A 17188-nucleotide genomic window follows, 5' to 3' on the forward strand; every position below is an offset into this window, starting at 1 on the left:
CCTGGATGTTGAGTTCCCAGCCTTGGTCACCCTGGAGCCATGTTTCCGTAATCCCAATCATATCATATTCGTTTACCTCTAGTTGCGTAGCTAATTCATCCACCTTATTGTGAATGCTCCTCGCATTAAGACACAAAGCCTTCAGGCTTGTTTTTTTAACGCTCTCGGATCTTTTCGAATTATTATTTACTGTGGCTGTGTTTGATTTAAACCCTTGATTTCTCTGACTGCCACCTTTGTTTTTCTCCTTCCTGTCTTTTGCTTCTATCCTTGTTTCCCTTTCCTCTGTCTCCCTGCTCAGGTTCCCAACCCCCTGCCATTTTAGTTTAAACCCTCCCCCAGAGCACTCGCAAACACTCCCCCTAGGACATCGGTCCCGGTCCTGCCCAGGTGCAGACACCTCAATAACAGGAGTCTGACTCTCCCGCGCTGCCGGTAGTCTCTTCCGATCCGCCATTTTTCTGTTTACTGTATAAGTTTTGTTTTACTGTTAAGTAATTAAAGAGTTATGGATTACCCTCAACTGGCAGTACTGTATTTAATCAAGCATCTTGCACCATCCATTTAACACATTCTGTAGGTGAGTACCCAATTACTGTATACTGCACATTTCTTGATTTTTTTATTTTTGTTCGTTAAAAATAGCCTCGGTAGATAACCCTCTCCGTCATCCGGAATTTTTAATCAACCGGCACCATCCCGGTCCCGTCGGTGCCGGATACCAAAGAGTTTCCTGTAGAAACAAAAAACTTGCATTATATAGCATCTTTCATATGCACGGAATGTCCCAAATGCTTCACAGCCAATTAATTACTTTTGAAATGTAGTCACTTTTTTAATATAGGTAGGATAGACTATATTGGAATTATGCTTGGATCAAATGTGCTGCAAACTGCTTGTAGATTTAGCATGCTGTTGACACCTGCATAAACTCATCCAATTGACCTAAAAGTTCCAATGTACTATTCTCCTTTCACCCATTTAACAGATGTATAATTTCTTGGCAAAATATTGTGTTTATTTCAGCTGCTTATTATAAATAATATTTCAAAGAAGGGTTTTATTTTTGATAGAATTCACCCTTGGAAGAGAAGGATGCACCTGGAAACTTCTTATGTTGGGTCCACTCAAGGTGAGATTGTGCTTCAAGGAACTATCACTTTACTTTTAATTTAATGCCATGTACTATTTATTTTCTTTTTGTGTTGCAGGAAACCAGTTTTTGTTCATCACGTATGTGGCCGATTTGATGTTGGAAATCTTCCATCTTATGTTGCCTGTACCAAATATTTCCAGAAGTGTCAAGATGTATAATTTGATTGGAAAGCTGCTAGTCATTCAAATCATTTTTTTTAAATAGCTGTGGTAAATAGGCTTTGTACAGTATCTGTACACATTTCTGTTTTGTTAATGCTTTCTAAGATGAGCTGGATAAAGGTGAAAACAAAGGAAAACCTTTGGAAACATGCACTTAATTCCCAATACCCTATGGAGACATGATCTGAATTACTGTTTTTAAAAATACATTTCTATTATAGTAGGATTGAGTGTATACTAACCAGAAATGCACAGCTGTAGACTTCTCATCATGCTTAAATTGAAACTGTAATGTATTTTATTTAGTAATCAGTGATAGTACAACTAACAATAAATGACGACTTCTCATTATTAAGAATATGTCCCCATAAAGGTTTAGGTACAAAATGGTTCTACAAGAAATACTGTACTTATTCTTTTCGAATGATGCAGCCACAAGGTTTGGAAATTAAGTCATTTATATGGCTGTTCCTTTAGAGAATACGCTAAAATGGTTAAGGCAGATTTTCCTGCGCTTGTGGTTCATAGTTGCAGTGCTCATATGCCTCATATGGGGAGAGAGTGCCATAGTGGAATTAGTTTGTATCGTTCCAGCAAAGAGCCCACAGACACGATGGATTGAATGGTCCCTTTGTGTTGTAACAGTTATAAGTAAGGATGCCACAGTAGCAGTACAACAATATATAAATTTGATAAATCTCAGGGGTGTTTTCAAAATTTCTATTATGAAATTGTTATTTGAATTGCAAAGATAACACTTTGGCACTGATTTCATGCTTGTATCACATCAATGATAGTATTTTTAAAATTAAATTCACTCGATACTTATTTGTATATTCTTGAAGCTGAATTAATTGGAGGAATTCTGGAACTGAGGTTTATTGAGTCATATCAAAGTAAATTTTATTTCTAATTTTAAGTAATATTTTATGTCAAACAAACCAAGTAGGTTTGGAATTTAAATCTTTGTTGGAAATAAACTATATTTCTGAAATAACTTTTGGTGCTTGACTATCCCCAACTATTTTAATAAAGTGAAATACATTTTACCACTATTTAGCATGCAGAGTAATACAATGCAAGGACCTAGCCTTTTGTAGATATGCATAACATGTATGGGCCAGCCTCATCAAGGCCCCAAGTTTCATGCAAAAATACTTCGATGAGCAGATAAAACTATAGTGCAGTATTTGTGCTGAATATGATTTTTTTTCCTTCGGTGTCCATTTGGAATTGAGGCAAGGGAAACTCATGGGTGCAGGAGATCTTAATGTCAGAAGTTTTGTATCTTTATTTTTTTTTCAATGTTTGCAATACATTTTTAGGTGCAATGTTGTTGTTATTTAACATTTTTCTATTATAATTTAATTTTAGGAAAAAATACACTTTTAAAATCATGACGGTCCAAGCAGCAAGAGGCCTAGCAATTCATACTTGCAGATCATGTATCCTTACTACCAGATGTAAAACCAGTCCTTACTAAAAATACTATTCTTGTATCTAAAAAGAGTAAAGGACTCTATTCAAATGTTCCAGCTTAACATCAAGTTGACATAATAGAAGTGAGTCCACAATACTGTGCTTCCATTGCTCGACAGATACGAGGCTTGAAGAATCAAGGTTAGTGTTGTAGCCCTACCTCTGGCCCATGCTCCCTTGAACACCATTTTCCTGCTGGGATTGTGGAATCACCCCGATAGAGGTACTAGATTACATTCTGTGGAACCCATGAATTGGGCAAAGAAAGGCACAATGCTGAGTGAACTGCTGCATAACCATACAGATTTACAACTCCATCTCTCAGAGCAAGTGCAAACTATTACAAAAAAACCTTACATTTCACAGGTGACTGACATAGAAACTAGTCTTTGCACGGATACAGATGACAGGAACTGTAATGGATAATTGTTAAACTGCTGAACGTTTTTTTTTAAAACACTATTTGGAGGCTTACATTGATGATAGAGTAAATTCTGAAGTATCCCCGTTTTTACAGGATTAAACAAAACTGGAAATAAGAAACTATGCTACATAGGAGTAACATCTCAATCAAGTTGAAAGATACCATGTTATCTATTTTCAATAGGGATACCTGAACCTGGGTTTACTGGAGTACAGGAAACTTGAGATTTATTGGCACCGAAATAACCGGAAATCTGGGTTAACTGGCAAAATTCAGGAGTAGGTTCAGGTAACTTTTATTACTTGCCTTCCTCGATCTGTTGCCGTGCAAGGGTGTGGCTGCAGCTGTTGCTAAGCTACAGAGACGCTTGGAACTTGTGGCCATTGTTCTGAACCTGTTGCTAAGCAACATGGTTTGCTGCTTTATACGGAGCTCTCAGCTCCGTATCTTTTACTATAGTTTTCGGTTATCCGGAATTTTTTATGAACCGGCACCACGTCGGTCCCGTCGGTGCCGGATAAAAAAAAGTTTCCTGTACTCTGTCACCAGTGCCTGACCTCTGAGTTTACATGAATTAAGTATACACTTGATAAGGTACAGCTTTGCACATTAGTTTTTGAGATTCTGGGTCAATCGTCTGACAGAGCTTTCCAAAAAGCATTTAATTATTTCCTGTCTAAATTGTTTAGAAATAGCCACTTGAGGTGGCAGTTAGTGTTTTCTGGTTGCTCTGAATGGGAAACAACAAATTAATTTAACATGAAATGCAATTGTATTTTTTTGCACATTTAAATACTCCTGAATGGGCCCAACTTCACCTGTATTCATTTAGTTACATAACTATGTGTATGGTATAGAAACCTAGAGTAACTCAATAGCACCTTATCTTGTATTTTTTGTTGTTTTGAGTACAGCATTAAATATTGTAGCTCATTACCTTCCCTGAAACTGACAGTGAAAAACAAAGTACAGCACAAACGACTAATGCACCAAGCTCTGCAATAGCCTGTTACACTTATCAGAGGCCTTTTCTTTGTGGTTTTCCATCTTTGCGATTCTAGACCCAAACTGCATGGCTCTCTTCGGAAGAACAGCAGATGCAGTGAGACCCAGTTCTTTTGCAGCCATTCGTAGAAGCAGCTTTTCACCAATCCCACGAGGCAGAGTCAAGTCTGCTTTTTCCCACACGGGAAGTGCGTTTAGAAAAGAAACAACTGCTTCATCCAAAAAGGGAAACCTGAAATGACATAGAAATATAAAAATGATGCTTTAAATACTTTTATTCTTACGGGCATATTTGTGTAGTTTCCTGATCATTTATGTAACTTTTGTATTTTCCCCCGTGCCTAGCTGGCCCGATGTTGAATCTGAAATGCCAAGTGCACCATCCTCCCAGGTTGCCATCAATGCCCTCTGTCATTATTCATCAGGAGATGCCAGTGCCTTAGTGCAACTCTTTCATCCAATTTTTCTTAATACTGACAGATGCTGCAGTCTGGCCTCATAACGCAATCCATCCTCACTCTATGCCACAACACATCCATTTAAAGCATTGGTTTACTGCATTATGTACTGGCAACATCCAAATTATTAGGAGATTGAAATTTATTGAGTTGTGTCAAATGCTATTGTATTGCTTGAAAAAGCATAGCTGCATACTACAGGAAACTTTGGTTTATCCGGAGGTTAACTGTCTGGAATGCTCGAGCCACCGGCAAAATTCAGGAGTCGGTTCAGTAAGTTTTTTTTCTTTTCGTTGCTTTTTTTTCCACCAGTCAGGCTCTGCAAGGTCTAGCTAAAGCTGTTGCTCAGCTGCAGAGACGCGTGCAAGCTACGGCCGACTGTTTAGAAGCTGCAACAGGGTTTGTTGCTAGATACGGAGCTCAAAAGCTTCCGTATGTTTTAACATTAGCGCTGGTTTGTCCGGCAGTTTTGATGGGACGGCAACAGCTCGGTCCTGTCGGTGCCGGATATCACAAAGTTTCCTGTAGACCAAATTGAAAGTACACAAAATTCCTTTTGTCTTGTGTGGTCCAACAAGTCCACAATGTCAGCAGTAAGATTGCTATATTCCATTTTAGCTACTGCAGGTACCTGTAGTTGGTAAACTGTTTAAAGTGCTGTAGCTACAACTGCCATCAGAATTGTGTTTTTATCATTTCATGCTATAGTGGATTCCTTTTGTCACCTTCAGTAGCAAACTCTACCCTGCTTAATCTGATTAAAGCAGTTAGTACAATTAGATACTGATGAGACAGGAGGAGAATGGTATTTTGGGTAATGTTACAAACGAATATTTCAAAAGTGTTTGAAACTCAGTCTAAACAGTTAATTTGCTCATGTTTTCACTTAGGTGTGTTTTGGGAATCTCAGTTAGGAGGAAGGGAAAACTAGCTCAAGGATTCCACCCTGCATTATTCAAGCTCTCAAGACACAGAAGAATAGCTGCAACAGCACACATTGTCTCATTCCTCGCAACAGTCAGGAAATCAATTTCTCATTAGCACTTTGGGATGCCATGAAATACTACTGGCTCAAATAAATACCTCAAGTGATCAACTCCAAAATAAAAATCTACCTTTACACTACCATGACCGTTCCATTTCCCATACCCTGCCCTTTGACTTTTCTAAATAAATTACTTTAGTATTTAGTAAGTTGCACTAGTATTTAGCACTGAATGAGGATATTGAAACTCGTGTTCTGAGAAGTGAATTAAGACTATCTACAAAATCTTAAATTTCAGATCCTCAGTAGCTGTTCATCTACAGGAAACTTCGCGATATCCGGCACCAACGGGACCGAGCTGCTGCCGATCTATCAAAACTTCCAGATAGACCAGCGCTAATGTTGAAGGATACGGAGGTTTTCATCTCCGTATCTGACAACAAACACTGTTGTTTAGCAACAGCTTGTAAACACTCGGCCCGTACCTTGGAAGCGTCTCTGAAGCTGTTGCTAAGCTACAGAGACGCTTTCCAGAGCCTGACTGTTAAAAAAAAATGCTAGGAGAAGAAAAAAAACTCAACTAAAACAGCTGCTGATTTCTGCCGTTAGATCGAGGTTTCCGGACATACAACCTCCGGATAAACCAAAGTTTCCTGTAGTAGACTTTCATCTAATCTATCAGGGCAGGATTAAATCTCAAGAGTTATAGGTGAATGGACAGGGTTCAAGCTTACTCTGCCTCATCTTCATCTCTCCAATTTTAAGCTTCAGGTTTTTCTTCAGTTTACAACAAAGTAATTTCTATACAATAATTCAAGTATAGAGAATTAAAATACATTTTAGTATTTGAACACTTGCACAAAGTTAGCAAAGACTTACCTTGCTTCTTTCCCATGATCTCCAATGACTCGGTCGTCTCTTCCAAGATTACGTGAGGAGATGCGACCAAGTTCCATTCCCAGTTCTTTGACCAGGCCTTCAAAACCTGATGTTTTGTAGCAGACACGGTGACGGGAATAACCCGCAAGTTGTTCATCAGCTCCTATCCCAGTCAACACCACCTAAAAACAAACCTATTCATTAATATTGTCCATAAAAGTTTCATTCTTGAAAATATAAAACCATTTAAAATACACTGCACTGTCCCAGAGACAATTACTTTGGATAGTCAAGCAAACCCTCCTTTTACCATACTATATGTGCACAGGACAAAAAGAACAACTTAATTTTGGATATTGAGGCTTCAGATTACAAAATATTGTATTTCAACCATAAGTTAATTTTTTTTTAGCAAAATTGGGGCATATGCAGCTTTTTATAACAAGGCGGCCAACTTTGAAACCCATTTAGACCACTGATGGAGAGTGACGGAGTCGTATGGGGTAGATGATTTTTGGGGCATTACAGAAGGTTGAGGAAGAAGTTATGGACAGAAGTGGATGTGTGTGGAGAGTTGAGCCATCTGGAAAATAAATAGGAAGTAGAGGTTGTAAAAACTCATCAGATAGTAGTTACAAACCAAGGTGTTTCAATATAAGAAGCATTTGCTTTAGGTGGGAAATGTGTGAGGGACACAGTAAATAAGAGGGTGGATTAGAGAAAACCAAAGTTCCTGGTATCGGCAGCAGTGCAAGTGTGCTAGCATTCAGCACAAGGGAATCTTTGGAAGTTGAGAAATTCTAACAACTTTACACTGGAGAGTTTCCCTTTAAAAAAGCAAAATTTGGAGACTGGCCTATCAGTATAACGCAAAACATAGCAACAGCTTTATACATAGTCCTTTGAAAATGCATAAAGATTTTTAGTAAGAGAAGGGAAGAACAGCAGAAGTACCACAATGAAGATCATTGGCCACTGAATGCAGGGAAAATAAATTGGCAGTGGGAGGTCTGGGGCAAGATGGTCACGATGTAGTCTTAGATCAACCCAGCATCGTGGAAGGCAGCACAGAGGAACGTTTAAATGCCCCTCCAAAAAAAACCATGTAAAGGGAGAACTTAGGACAGGAAGTGTAATTCTTAGAAGATGCTTAAAGTCCCCAGTGTAGACAGATTAAAGGGAAAATCTACTAGAAGAACAGCAGTAGAGTTCTGAGCACAATAATACTAGAGGGAACCATTTTACCCAGATCTGTCTGCATCAGCGACTGACAGATTAATTGTAAGGGCCCTACTTGAATTTAGGATTATTTTAATGTTAAGGGAATTAGTATTCCTATAAATAATGTGTAATACATAAAATGCAACGTACTTTCCATGTAAGTTTCTTGTCTTTACTGTTACTTTCTATTTCATTGATGATTTAAACAGCCACACAAAAGATATGTGCTGTGACTCTTTCAGGAAAGAGTGCAATGTATGGATAATTTTTACATTCCAAATGGTGGGCGAAAATTAGTTTTTAAAAGTTTAGTACCTCACCTTTGCAGTGCTGATGTATGGTTGGATTTCTCCATTACTGGTGCTGGTACCAATACCTCTTGCAGCAAACCACACTGCACAGCCGATGCTGTCATCCAACACAGTATCCAAAGGTTGCACCAAATGGCTAATCCGCTGTTCTCTCATTTCCTTCAGCTCTTCTAATGTGATATTGATTTCTATAAAATTCCAATTTCTGGAAGGGTTTATAATTTGCAACTCTTTTAAACCGGACAGGCCAGTGATCCGGTCAGGCACATTAAAAGCACTCTCTTTAACACCACTGTTGTCACAGGTCAGAGCCTCCTCTTCAGGTGCACTGGAGGCATTGCTTTTCTTCTGCATCTTTTGCTTTGTTGAGGTCTTCTGTCCTTTCCGTTCTTGCTGCTTAAAGGCTACATTCAATAGATCAATAGGTTCATCTGGTGGAATATGACGGTCAGCCAAGGCTGAAAGAACCATAGAATCAACACCTCCAGAAAAGAGAATGGCAACTTTTGCTTTATCAGAAGCGGTGAACTGAGCTGCGCAGTCAGGGAGATTTTGAGTTCTTGGTAAGAAAAGTACTCGCCGTCTAACAGATTCACTCAAAACATCGATAAACTGATGAATTAATTTTTTCTTGTGTTCATCTGAAAGAAAAACCTCGACATTTAATGAAGATGTTTCACAGTCTGCAGCATCAGCACATGAATCTGGAATACTGTAATTCATAGGAGTGATGGGTGCAGTGGGGAAAAGTTTTGATTCATTCAAAAACACAGAAACAAAGTTAGGCAGTTCTTCAGTGAATTGAGCTTCGTCACCTAAACCGAGAGTCTCGGATTCATATTCAATGGGCCTTTGTTTCCATGGATACCATGTAATTGCCAATGAGTTAGCACTGGATTGTTTCTGGAGGTCAATTTTGTAAAGTCCACATGCTGGTACTTCCTGCCAGGGAACACTTCCACACTCTGGAACAGAAGTACTCACTGATGTAAGAGTAAGACGGGGGGTTTCTGCACTCTTAAACTGCCAAAGTAAACTGCGCCGACCAAAAAAGTCTCGACCAAACCACAAGCAGTGACTGGATGGTTGGTAGTATATAAAAGCCCATGGACCTTGAATAGATGAAAAGACAGATAGAATGGCTTCTTCATTCTTACATAAAGACAAATGTTGAAGAATAATCTGAGTGTCATTGTCTTCAGATCCAATTTCAATTCCTCCAAACACCTCCCCATTCCAAAGGAGGAGATTTCCCTGAGCATCCTGCATGGGCTGTGGGTTTAAGCACCCTCTCATATGAAGTATATGACCAGAGAAAAAGCAATTATAGCCCAGCTCAGGCACTGCTCTGAATAACTGCTGGCTACAGTTAGGACCTCTCCGTTGAAGGCTTTCAAGCATTTCCTTTCCCAAAATATCAGGAACATCTTTCTGAGGGACTAAAACTAACATACAACAAATTCCACACATTTTGTGCTTTTCAATTTACCCATCAGCATCAATCAGTAATGTAAATGTTGACACTGCTGTTTGTTACTTCTTCATTTTCTCAGAGTTTTCTAGGTCCTGGTATTCTTTTTTCATCTCTTCAAGGGCACCTGTAAAGTTACACACTGATTATTAGATTCTTTGGATGGTACATCATCTAAACTTCTATAACAGAGCAATACACTGAAACAAATCACTTTCACAGCAGTTTGAATACAAAAAAGTACCAAATTGATTGTGTTTCCTAATGATTTTAGTAAGGAGAACATCCCTTAAGTAAAAAATTCCTGTGGAAAAACAAATTGCTGCCTTATTCAACCTTTTAGGGTTAACAGAAGAACAAGCAAATTTCCCTCTTTCCACAGGCAAACGGCTTGCACCAATGTGATGGTGTAAGAATAGACAAATTCTATTCTAGGTATGACACATTTGGTGAACATAATACACATATGAACACATAAATTAATCTTATGAATAGAATAGAAATGTTTACCAAATATTTTATTGTACCACAGATTTAGCTATTTAAACATATTATTCAACCATTTGAGGACTGCAATATAATTTCTCGTAAAAATTAAATCTATAACTAGTTTTCCATTAAATATACTATTACCAGTTTTAGTTTGGTGCCTTTATTAGGATTCAGAGCTATGAGATACAATTCAATAATTGAATTGTTTATCACCAACCATATTTATCCATGTAACCCCTGCCAAAACAAGTGCAATAATGCAGCACCATGGAGTAATAAGATGGTGGATTGCACACACCTCATCTCAGCCAGACTGCAACAGGCAGAGGTCATTTGCTTCTCCCACAGGGAAGAGTGACAAAACAAGCATTTGGTTGAGTTACCTTAGACCACACTTATGCAGCTGTTAATGGCCAACTCAAGATGGGGACTGACAGTGATTGAGAGCTAGTCACCTGCCCATCCTCTCAGGTAAGGGATGGTGCAAAGAGAAAGGACGTATTAAAGGAGTGGGAGAAAGCAAATTAAAAATGCAAGGGGAAAAAAAGCCCCAATATAGGTGTGTTGCACCAATGTAAAAATCAAGGTAACAAAGAAACATGCAACAAATCTATAACTTATGCACCACTTTATTCACCCACCCCATTTTACAAAACACCTTACAAGAAATAACTTACATTTACATTCACTTAGAGTCTGTGTTCGATCTGCTGAGAAAAATATATTGCTATTGGGCTGCTGCTTATAAACTCTCTGAAATAGAATGAGTAATCATTATTAACAGTAAAAAAAAAATCAAAATGAATCATGGAATCACAAACATTCTTTAACAGCACAGCAGGCCATTTGGCCCATCGTGTCTGCAACAGCTCTCTGAAAGAACTTCCTACTCAATCCCATTCCCCATATACTTTGAAATCTTTCTTTTTCAAGAATTTATCCACTCTCTTGCAAAAGCTATTATGGAATCTGCTTCCACCACTGTTTCTGGTAGGGCATTCCAAATCCTAACAATGCCATATAAAAAAAAAAAAATCTCTTGATCAGCTCTGCATAAAACAAACATGGGCTCTCTACACTAAATATTCATTACCAGTGGGTGTTTTGTCAATAAAGGGTTCACTATTTGTAGATATACTGTGAACTGTCCATTGCTAAAGTAAAACAAAAATGAATTTCAACATATCTGCATTTCGTATTTGACTTTTAAAGCTCCTGGTAGGATCCTTGTTTGAATAGTAAGAGTTACAGTCCCTGCTGATTTGCCCGCTACACGCAGTAAACGCTAAAGCTATCTGAAACTTGGCTGGAAGGAGCGGCGAGTTGGGGGCTGGCGGCTAACATTGAGAACGTTGAGGTAAAATCAGCCACACTGGGCAAAGAGGGCAAGAAAGCCCTTCCGCCTGCTCCTGGTGATGCACAGCCCCCACTGGATTTTTTTAAATTCTTTGTAGCGGCAATTTTTTTTATTCTTTGTGAGCCCAGAGAGAGTAGGTGGGTTGTTTGGGTTCCGAGAGGATCCGGAGCTAACCGACATCATCTGTAGTAAGCAAACAGCTTATTGAAGCTGCCTGAAGCCTCCATCAGCTTTCGCACTGTTAACAACTATGACAGTAGGGAAGTGACAGTGTAAAAGGCAAACAGCGGGAGGAATTCCTGAAATGTGTACAAGAAAACTTTCTTGATAAGTATGTTTCCAGCCCAAACTGGAAGGAAGCAGTGCTGGATCTAGTTTGGGGAATGAAGTGGGGCTAGTGAAGCGTGTTTCAGTGGGGAAGCATTTGGGAAACAGTGAACACAATAGCATTAGGTTTAGAGTAGTTATGGAAAAGGACAAGGAAAAATCAAATGTGAAAATATTCAACTGGAGGAGAGCTCATTTCAGTGAGTTGAAAAGGCATCTGGCCCAGGTGGATTGGAATCAAAGATTGGCAGGTAAAGCAGTAAATAAGCAATGGGAGGCCTTCACATAGGATGTAGTTCAGGTACAGACTAGACACATTTCCACAAGGGGGAAGGAAGGGCATCCAAAGCTAGAGCTCCTTGTATGACTAAAGGTATAGAGATGAAAATGAAACAGAAAAAGGATTATGTTAAATGACAGGTTCATAATTCAGTAGCGAACCAAGCTGAATACAAAATGTACAGGGGAGAACTGAAAAAGGAAATAAGAGGGGCAAAGAGAATGTATGAGAATAGATTAGTGGGTAACTTAAAAGGGAACCCAAAAGTCTTTCATAAACATATAAATAGCAAAGGGTAGTCAAATCAAAGGTGGGGTCAATTAAGGACCAAAAGGAGATCTTTTTGTGGAGGCTGAGCTACTAAATGAGTACTTTCAATCTGTCTTCACTAAAGAAGAGGAAGCTGCCAATGTCACAGTTAAGGAAGAGGTAGTAGAGGAATTGGATAGGATAAAAATAGATAAAGAGCAGATACTTAAAAGGTTGGCAGCGCTCAAAGTAGAAAAGCCACTGGTGCAAATGGGATGCATCCTAGGTTGCTGAGGGAAGTAAGGCTGGAAATTGCAGAGGCGCTGGCCACAATCTTACAATCATCCTTGGATACGGGAGTGATGCCAGAGGATTGGAGGACTGCAAATGTTACACCTCTGTCAAAAAAGGGGAGAGGAATAAATCCGGCAACTACAGGCCAGTCAGCCTAATGTCGGTGGAGGAGAAACTTAGAGACAATAATCCAAAACAAAATTAATTGCCACTTGGAAAAATATGGGTTAATAAATGAAAGCCAGCACAAATTTGTTAAAGGCAAATCGGGTTTGACTAACTTGATTTGAGTTCTTTGCTGAAGTAACAGAGAGGGTTGATGAGGGTAGTGCAGTTGATGTTGTCTATATGGACTTTCAAAAGGCATTTGATAAAGTACCACACAATAGACCAGTTAGCAAAATTAAAGCCCATGGGATGAAAGGGACAGTGGCAGCATGGATACAAAATTTGCTAAGGGACAGAAAGCAGAGAGTATTGGTGAGCGGTTGTTTTTCAGACTGAGGGGAAGTGTGGAGTTGTATCCCTCAGGGAACCACTGCTCTTTTTGATATATATTAATGACCTGGACTTGGATATACAGGGCATAATTTCAAAGTTTGCAGATGACACAAAACTCGGAAATGTAGTTAACAGTGAGGAGGCAGAGGTACATAGACAGACTGATGAAATGGGCAGTCACAGGGCAGATTAAATTTAATTTAAATTGGGGAGACCAAACGCAGATTGGGTGACCGCTTTGCGGAACACCTCCGTTCAATCCGTAAGGGGGACCCCGAGCTCCCGGTGGCCTGTCACTTTAATTCACCGCCCCATTCCCACTCAGACCTCACCATCCTCGGCCTCTTGCATTGTTCCACAGAAGCTCAGCGTAAGCTCGAGGAACAGCACCTCATCTTTCGATTAGGCACTCTACAGCCCTCTGGACTCAACATAGAGTTCAACAATTTCAGATCATAACCTCGGCCGCTATCCTATATATATATATTTTCCCTTTTTTTTTAATCCACACTTTCGTCTGGGCTTTTTTCTTCCCTCCCACATGACAGCTGTCCTTCATTCTGCCAGGGCCATTCACACTTCATCTAGAGCCATCCTTTGTTCCTTGAATATCTCTTAATGTCTCTCAATGTCTCTTAATCTCTCCTGCTTTCTATCCTATCTCTGACCTTCCTTTTTGTTCTTTCATCCCCTCCCCCTTTTCCCAGCCCCCACTTGCTTAAAAATCTATCCCTCTTCCTGCTTTTTTTCCAGTTCTGACGAAAGTTCTTCGACCTGAAACGTTAACTCCGTTTCTCTCTCCACAGATGCTGCCCTGGCCTGCTGAGTTTTTCCAGCGTTTTCTGTTGTTATTTCGGATTTCTAGCATCCGCAGTATTTTGCTATCAGATTAAATTTAACACAGAGAAGTGTTAAGTGATTCATTTTGGTAGGAAGAACGAGGAGAGGCAATATAAACTAAATGGTACAATTTTAATGGGGGTGCAGGAACAAAGAAACCTGGGGGTGTACACACACAACCTTGGCTTTTAGTATCAGCCATGGCTCAGTTGGTTGTACTCTCGCCTGAGTCAGAAGGTTGTGGGTTGAAGTCCCACTTCAGAGACTCAAGCACAAAAATCTAGGCTGACACTCCAGTGCAGTGCTGAGGGAGTGCTGCACTGTCAGAGGTACCATCTTTCAGATGAGGCGTTAAACCGAGGCCGTCTGCTCCCTCAGGTGGACGTAAAAGATCCCATGGCACTATTTCAATGAAGAGCAGGGAAGTTATCCCTGGTCAATATTTATCCCTCAACCAACATCACTAAAAAAGATTATCTGGTCATTGTCACATTGCTGTTTGTGGGAGCATGCTGTGCGCATATTGGCTGCCACATTTCCTACATTATAACAATGACTACACTTCAAAAAGTACTTTATTGATTGTAAAGCACTTTGGGGCATCCGGTGGTCGTTAAAGGCGCTATATAAATGAAAGTATTTTTAAATAGACATTGAGTACAAAAGCAAGGAAGTTATGCTAAACCTTTATAAAACACTGGTTAGGCCTCAGCTGGAGTATTGAGTCCAATTCTGGGCACCACACTTTCGGAAGGATTTCAAGGCCTTAGAAAGGATGCAGAGGAGATTTACTAGAATGGTACCAGGGATGAAAAACTGGGGCTGTTCTCCTTAGAGCAGAGAAGGTTAAGGGGAGATTTGATAGAGTTGTTCAAAATCATGAAGGGTTTTGACAGAGTAAACAAGAAGAAACTGTTTTCAGTGGCAGAAGGGTCAGTAACCAGAGGACACAGATTTAAGGTAACTGACAAAAGAACCTGAGGCGACATGAAGAAAAAAAAGTATGCAGCAAGTTGTTATGATCTGGAATGCACTTCCTGAAAGGGTGGTGGAAGCAAATTCAATAATAACTTTCAAAGGGGAATTGGATAAAAACTTGAAGGGGGAAAATTTGCAGGGCTATGGGGAAAGAGCAGGGACGTTGGATTAATTGGATAGCTCTTTTAAAGAGCTGGCACAGGCACGATGGGTCAAATGGCCTCCTTCTGTGCTGTATCATTCTATGATTTTAGAAGCACTATCCAGGGATCACTGGATAATGCTCAGGAGTGGGAACTCTGGCTGATTTTTCCTGTCTGAAGCCTAGGGATGCTGAAGCCATTTGTAGCTCTCCAACTGCCATCCTACTAACTCAGCAGGGACTAAAAATTAAACCTGGGACATTCTGATCTTTGTGACCATCATGTCATCTATTTCTGAATAAATCCAATATGTTTGCCTCTATTTCCTTGATTGCTAGATTATTCCAAACATTTAATACATTGAAGAGTTTTCCTGATATCTGTTACGGGAATCATCCTCGCATTTATGCCGTAACCTAACTTCTACAAGTATTACCCTAAGATTTGCATTTCATTAACTTACCCGACTTTTCTTCAGGTTGGAGAGCTCATCAATGACAACATTTTGTTCTTTCATCTATTAAAACAAAGTTACATTTGACACTGAAATGACAAAATAGAAACAAAGAATAGCAGCTGCGTAGACGTTGCAGTTTAGCCAAAATCTCAACTTAAGGAACGAACTGTTCTCTTCAGTATGTATCGCAACATCATAAACACATTCTTTTTGAATGAATTTATGGAGTTGCCACATATAATGGCCAGAGCAATTATTCACACTTTTTAATAGACACTGTGCTTCATTTTCTAAACAGCAGATATAAGAAATGAGTCCCTGGAAATTATTTATGATTTATATATTCCTGCAATATACAAATAGAAAATTGTCCCAGGTGCTGCATTTATGAGAGAAAAATACATCTGCCTATTTTGAGAGCTATGGTCAAGGATTCAAGGTCCAGCAATGCCTCAAATTTAGAATTCCCATCCTTGTGTTCAAATCCCTCCACTGTCGCCCCTTCCTGTCTCTGTAAACTCCCCCTGCAACCATCTCTGAATTCTGCATTCCTCAAATTCTGGCTTCTTGTGCATGGCCGATTTCCTTCGCCCCGCCATTGGCTGCCGTGCCTTCAGCTGTCTAGGCCCTAACTCTCTAAGCCTATCTGCCTCTCTCTCCTCCTGAGACGCTCTTTAAAACCTACTGTCCTAATATCTCCTTCAGCGGCTCGGTATCAAATTTTGTTTGATAACGCTCCTGTGAAGCGCCGAGGGACGTTTTATTACGTTAGAGACGCTATATAAAAGCAAATTGTTGTTGATTCTTAAAATGTGTAACTGTCAGGCATCTACCTTAGGTGAGTTAAACACACGGAAATACAAATTTCAAATAGATATAAATATTCACACCATGATTTAAATTTGAGGAACCGAGATTGAAACTGTTTTAACTGGACACGTTACATTTGGAAAAATTCATGATACCATAGGTGTGAGATTACTCTAAAACCCATGGGAGCAGTTTGTGGCCCTGCACCACGACAGAATTCCCAGGGCTCGGTTACACCGGGTCACAGCCCCTCCTGCTGCTGGTCAGGCCACACTGATGGCAGCCATACCTGTTTATTCAGTTCTTCTTTCCGGTCCGCCTCGCTACTCTGTACTTTATCTGAGGTCCCCTCCATCACCGCAACTTAACCATCCACCTCCTGCTCTCTCCGAGTTGTTCCCATGTGCGACTCCCGGAAGTACACAAAGCGACTGCGAGCATGCGCCGTGGAGGCGAGTGCCAGACCGGGCTGGACAGCGCCCTCAGTGCTGAGCAGGATAGGAGGATACATTACATCGCAACTCGCAACCCTCGCTGGAACAGTGCTGAGCTGCAACAGGGTAGGACTTGTGGCAAAGGAAAATCCGCGTCACAACCAATACAACTGATTTGTGTTTATCGCAGAAATGTGAACGGAGTTGCGGCGTTTGGATCCCCAAACCACTGGTAGAAATCCTGTAATCCCATGTAGTAAGAACAGCATTTGACACTCAGTCACTGTAAACCACAGCTCATATGAAATACAAACACTGAATTAATTTCTGTAATATTTATTAAAAATTATCAGAAATTAAAAAAATCAAATTCAATAAAATAAGGCAGATTCCAGAAAATTGAAAAATGCAAGAACCAAATCCTCTCAAAACTTTTGGATGTGTGATGCTTCAATACACAGACATATCCACTTGGT

The 17188-nt window shown here is 39.9% G+C and overlaps 2 protein-coding genes across 8 annotated transcripts in view; one reads left to right on the plus strand and one right to left on the minus strand.

The window, feature by feature from the left end:
- LOC147120246 (uncharacterized) overlaps positions 1–3727 on the plus strand; it is a 21182-nt gene extending 17455 nt beyond the window's left edge. For all 6 annotated transcript variants that reach the window (XM_085985891.1, XM_085985890.1, XM_085985889.1 and 3 more), the window contains 2 exons: positions 1074–1132; positions 1212–3727. In XM_085985891.1, the coding sequence (XP_085842017.1) occupies positions 1074–1132; positions 1212–1314 (162 nt within the window). In that variant the 3' untranslated portion in view covers positions 1315–3727. The remainder of the gene's footprint in view (positions 1–1073; positions 1133–1211) is intronic.
- On the minus strand, positions 522–16728 carry asnsd1 (asparagine synthetase domain containing 1). Of its 2 annotated transcripts, none has more exons than XM_085985883.1 (7): positions 16568–16728; positions 15475–15528; positions 10720–10795; positions 8089–9677; positions 6548–6729; positions 4158–4457; positions 522–733 (listed from the first exon to the last, which is right to left on the minus strand). In XM_085985883.1, exons 4-6 carry the CDS (start codon positions 9547–9549, stop codon positions 4202–4204), a joined length of 1899 nt encoding a protein of 632 aa, XP_085842009.1. In that variant the 5' UTR covers positions 9550–9677; positions 10720–10795; positions 15475–15528; positions 16568–16728; the 3' UTR covers positions 522–733; positions 4158–4201. The 2 variants fall into 2 exon arrangements, with proteins under 2 accessions (XP_085842009.1, XP_085842010.1); XM_085985884.1 differs by lacking the exon at positions 522–733 and having other exon boundaries at positions 2574–4457; positions 8089–8720; positions 9569–9677; positions 16568–16720.
- Positions 16729–17188: the final 460 nt, after the last annotated feature.

The sequence above is a fragment of the Somniosus microcephalus genome, chromosome 4 (assembly GCF_052327205.1).
Source record: "Somniosus microcephalus isolate GS21.2 chromosome 4, FLI_Smic_1.0, whole genome shotgun sequence".
Taxonomy (NCBI): domain Eukaryota; kingdom Metazoa; phylum Chordata; class Chondrichthyes; order Squaliformes; family Somniosidae; genus Somniosus; species Somniosus microcephalus.

Coding starts and splice junctions, on each gene's coding strand:
- asnsd1 (XM_085985883.1), bottom strand. CDS start 9,549: ATGTGTGGAATTTGTTGTATGTTAGTTTTAGTCCCTCAGAAAGATGTT. Junction 6,730..8,088: donor CATACATCAGCACTGCAAAG/GTGAGGTACTAA, acceptor GTTTGTTTTTAG/GTGGTGTTGACTGGGATAGG. Junction 4,458..6,547: donor GATCATGGGAAAGAAGCAAG/GTAAGTCTTTGC, acceptor ATGTCATTTCAG/GTTTCCCTTTTTGGATGAAG.